Here is a 4,405-nt window from a genome sequence, read left to right on the forward strand (position 1 = left end):
TATTTCCTGTTTCTTTTCTTGGCCTCTGTGTTCCACTGTTCTCCTCTGTTTCCCTAGGCCTAGTCACTGGTCTCCATTCCATTTTACCTTGAGACGGAGGGGAACGTGACCGTCTTCCCCCAGGGTAAGATCGAGGCCACTTACTTGGGAAGTGGTCTGAGATTGTCCTCTGTGAGTCCGTAGGTGAGCGTCTTATTGAGAGACGTTTATCAGGTCTCTCCCAATGCTTTCCTCTGAGATTCTCAGACCTCAATGTGTAGTTCTTACTCTTATCGTGACTCATGTCATGGTGGTCCTTCCCTTCTCCATTCCAAAGAAGAGGTTGTGTCTCTGTTTTTTCCTCTGGATTCCACCTTAGAACTATGTTGATACGGATGATATCTCTCCCGATCTCGGGGAAGCTCAGAGTGGGTGTTACCATCCAGTCTATTCCAGGCGTTCTTTGTGTGTACCTCTCTCCTCTCCGTAAGCTTTTTCCGGAGGTCATGGGAGTACTCATGATCGCTACGTCCTCTCGTTCCGCAATACGTTATTGGTTTGAACCTCTTTCCTAAGATCTTTGCCTCAGTAATCGCGGTTCAAAGCCATGTTATAATCCCATGCATTGATGCGATGAGGTGTTGAGAAAGCTTCTCGAGTTGCCCTTTCCTCACGTTCCTTCTCCTCCAATCTTAAAAGACGGTTATCTTCTCTTTGTTTCTCTGTAAGTTCTGGACAAGTCCCTTCTTCATGTGAGATCCTTTTACAAGTAAAGCAATACCGATGAAGATCCTCGTATTTAATAGCGACTTTCACCACATCCCCGTTATCAAAGCCCACTTTGCACTCAAATTTTAGAGGTAGGTCTCCATTAATGGATACCCTCGCACGACCTCCCTCCACATCAGCTATATCAAAAGTTCCAAGAGCCTTCCCAATACTTTCGTATGTCTCCAATTTACGATAGTGTATTGGTATCCCAGACACTGTAGCCCATAACATTAGCATGTTTGGTAAGTCTTCCTTAATGGTTGGGAGCCATTTTTCCAGGGAGAAGCTCCATCTGTTAAAGTGACAACGCCGACGTTGGAGTACCTTCATCATATCTTCTTCCTTGTCAAAGTCAAATTAGAACTTGTTGTCTCCAAGGTTTTTCCCCCGCACTCTACCTTTCACATCCCAAATACGTCTTTTTGGCATATGTTTCAGAAGGGCTTCTACCATCAGCATGGAACATTATCAGAGTCAGTTAAATTTTTCAATTAGATCAGAGTTGTCAAAAGCTGGAACCCTTATGATCTCCTCTTCCTCCACTTGTTGGCTTCTTCTCGCCCCCCGGAAATTCTCCCCACGAGCCCTGGATCCAATGAGACGATTCATGGATACTCCAAAAAGGCTTGTCTAGCACGAAAACACACCAATATGGTGGAAACTCTCTCTCTGGTTGAGAGATAACGATGTATGCAGTACAGGACACCGGTTTTGCCCGAGAGAAGTGTTCGGTAGTCTCCCGACTACCCTCTCGCTTCTTCCTGCTTGTTGCTGGTCACAGATCTGGATTTAATTGATTATCATTCGCTTAGAAACGCTACATTGATAATATTTTTTTTACGGTCTTGAGACTTTGAACATGGACCGATAAATTGGAATAATACGATAAATGAATAAAGACAAGAGTCATTAGAGGCCAAGTGGGGAATCTCTTTCCCCTTTTGTCTCAATCTCTTCAGTTTATGTCTGATACTTCAAAGTTCCAAGTTGCGTCAACAACACTGAAATTGTCAAATTACGTCTTCTAATGATTCTACATTCCAATGATGAAAAATATAAAACAATTCATATACAACAATTTCCTTTTAATTTCTTTTGGCTTATCATATCGATCAATAATATGATATTTTAGCAAAAACTCAACTGCTGGAAAAGAGTGATTAGGCGCTTATGAAATTTTTAAATCAAGATTTATAAATCATAGAATGATAACACATGATTTCAAAAACATGAATTTTAAAATCGTAAAATAATTTCATTTTGATTTCTAAATTCCTTAAAATACACAAACCAATAATCATTAATAAATAAAAGTTACAGTTGGTAAATAAAAGTTACAGTTGGTTGATAAAAGAATGTGAACCTTGAGAAGTTTCAAGTTTCAGATTCCCAAGGCTGTAAGAAGTGGTAACCCTAGCTCAGGGCATAGAGGACTCAATCCTGGTTCTTCCAAGAAGCTAAAAGCAGTGTAACCATAATATGAATGATACAGATCCGGTAAAGCTCCAGGATATTTACTGAACCCACCATACTGTTAGAATAGAATAACATGAATGTAAAAAAAATGTCACAAATTCTCTCTACTAGTAAGTACTATGCAGTAGGTAAAAAAATACTTTGAAGCTTTAGTTGCAGCCTATGGATTTTTAAAAAGTTTAAGATAAAGACATTGAAGGGAGATGTACCTTGGACTGGCAGCTCAGTAAAAATTGTCGGAGAGCAATTTTGTCGATGAATGCATCGCCTCCTATGAGTTTCAGTACAGCTCCAATCCTACACACAAGTGAGAAAAGGCCCCGTCTCAGCGGATATGAACAAAATAGAGCCCAGTGACAGCTAAAAGCTGGGGGGAGTTACCAAAATGCATAGCATGTGTCGCTCCTTTTGTTCGTCCTTCCTTGAAATCCACCATCACTGGCTTGTCTCTATAAGCAAGGAAATTAAAAAACCATAACATCACTCGGGAGCATTAGGGTAAATTTCAAAAGACTGACATGAAACCTCTGAACAATGTTAAATGAAGCAATACCTGCAGGCTCCAGTTGAGAAGCAATGAAGGGTCTAGTATTGAACTGGAAGAATCATTTGACAGCAGATCAGCTCCAATAAACCCCATCAATCTAAGGGATGCTATAGCACAGTAAGTCCCACCACCTGCATAGCTAAGTTGTAGCAACGTAGGTAAGCCGGTGACTATTTAAATGAAAAAAGCCTTGTTATCTATACCGTCCTTAGTGACCAATTCAGTAACAATTTTATCAGCCAGTTCACATAGTATACGTGCTACTTACTTTAGTGCACATGCACAAAAACCAAGTTAAAGATTAAGGAAGAATTGTTTTCAACTGACCATGAGATTCAGAACCAGGGATCAACCCAAAGCCACCATCATATGACTGCACAGAACAATAAAGCTTTTTTTAAACACATAAAAGAAACTTAAAGGAATAAAAATGAGACAAACCTGACAGTTTAATATGTAATTCTTAGCCTTCTCCTTGTCCATTCCACTCCAATCACCCAACATGTCACAGATTGCAGCTGATCAAACAAACAAACAAAAAAACTAGAATAAGACTCTATTTAAAGCATAAAGACATGGTCTGTAACTCCTATCAGGCAGTCTATTTCTTACCAGCACAATATACAAACCGAAGATCCGTCTCCCCTCCAGTATGGGTAGGCATGAAGCTGTATCCAAACAAACGAAGCAATCACACCCCCATTACACACTAATCGTTAATATAACAACATAACAAACAAATTTACGGCATTACAAATGCATTTAGACTAATACCTTCCATCATCTTGTTGAAGGTTCTTCATGGACAACAACAATGATTCAGAGTCGATGGTCGAGAGATCATGCCCAATCACCTTAAGAATAGCCAAGGCACAGTATGTGCTTGCCAAGTGACTGTTGTTGTGAGTCAGATCCTGCACCACAGACTACATGTAAACCAAAGATACTAAAACAGAAAGCAATAGAGTAAGATAGACTTATCCTTACCCCATTCTCATCTATAGGAAACTGGGAGCTCCTTGAACCATAGAAACCGTAGAACTCACCTGAAAAATCAACACCTCACAAATCACAATTCACAACGAATTTCTCGTGATTCTTAGCCACAATAAAGGTACCTTCTTTAAGCGAAGCTCTGTTACTAGGGAAGGCCTGGAAAGACAGAACCCACTTCGCAACTACATCTTTATCAACCTTGATCAACGAAATCAAATTGAAAATCAGAAACACAGATGAAAGTTTGACACTTTAACCATTTAACTGAAACTGAAAACAGAGAGAAACAGAGAGAGAGACGAACACGGTCTGTTGCGCCGAGAAAGTGAAGCCCCGAGATTATAAAGTGAGCGAGTGTGAGACGATTGATCTCCTGGGATTGATAATGGTGCGGAAGCAACTCGTACATCATCTGTAGATACACCAAGTGCCGATCTTTATCGAAATTCCACGAAGACGGTGGCTGCGACGGCGACGTGTACCCTTCTTCTTGTTCTTCTGAGTCATCGGAATCCTCGTCTTCGGACTCCCAGTCGACTGCTTCTCCGTGCACGTCGGTCTCTGACATGGCTTCTCCTTCTGTTGAATCTCGAAACTGGCTTTGGACTCCAGAGACTCTGCTTTTCCGTAGAGGAA

The 4,405-nt window shown here is 40.8% G+C and overlaps 1 protein-coding gene across 1 annotated transcript; it reads right to left on the minus strand.

Moving 5' to 3' along the window:
* Positions 1–1,992: 1,992 nt before the first annotated feature.
* Positions 1,993–4,405, minus strand: LOC106390194 (geranylgeranyl transferase type-1 subunit beta). The gene is made up of 11 exons (XM_013830608.3): positions 4,074–4,405; positions 3,892–3,967; positions 3,761–3,819; positions 3,548–3,687; positions 3,386–3,441; positions 3,215–3,291; positions 3,101–3,146; positions 2,780–2,904; positions 2,608–2,675; positions 2,436–2,523; positions 1,993–2,281 (listed from the first exon to the last, which is right to left on the minus strand). Exons 1-11 carry the CDS (start codon positions 4,335–4,337, stop codon positions 2,132–2,134), a joined length of 1,149 nt encoding a protein of 382 aa, XP_013686062.1. The 5' UTR covers positions 4,338–4,405; the 3' UTR covers positions 1,993–2,131.

This window comes from Brassica napus, chromosome C4 (genome assembly GCF_020379485.1).
Source record: "Brassica napus cultivar Da-Ae chromosome C4, Da-Ae, whole genome shotgun sequence".
In the NCBI taxonomy this organism is placed as follows: Eukaryota; Viridiplantae; Streptophyta; class Magnoliopsida; order Brassicales; family Brassicaceae; genus Brassica; species Brassica napus.

What these genes read in the sequence shown, in the direction of transcription:
- LOC106390194 (XM_013830608.3), bottom strand. Translation starts at nt 4,337, where the DNA reads ATGTCAGAGACCGACGTGCACGGAGAAGCAGTCGACTGGGAGTCCGAA. An exon ending in GACACATGCTATGCATTTTG is followed by an intron (nt 2,524 to 2,607) that starts GTAACTCCCCCC and finishes ACTTGTGTGTAG; the next exon opens with GATTGGAGCTGTACTGAAAC. An exon ending in TACTGAGCTGCCAGTCCAAG is followed by an intron (nt 2,282 to 2,435) that starts GTACATCTCCCT and finishes CTATTCTAACAG; the next exon opens with TATGGTGGGTTCAGTAAATA.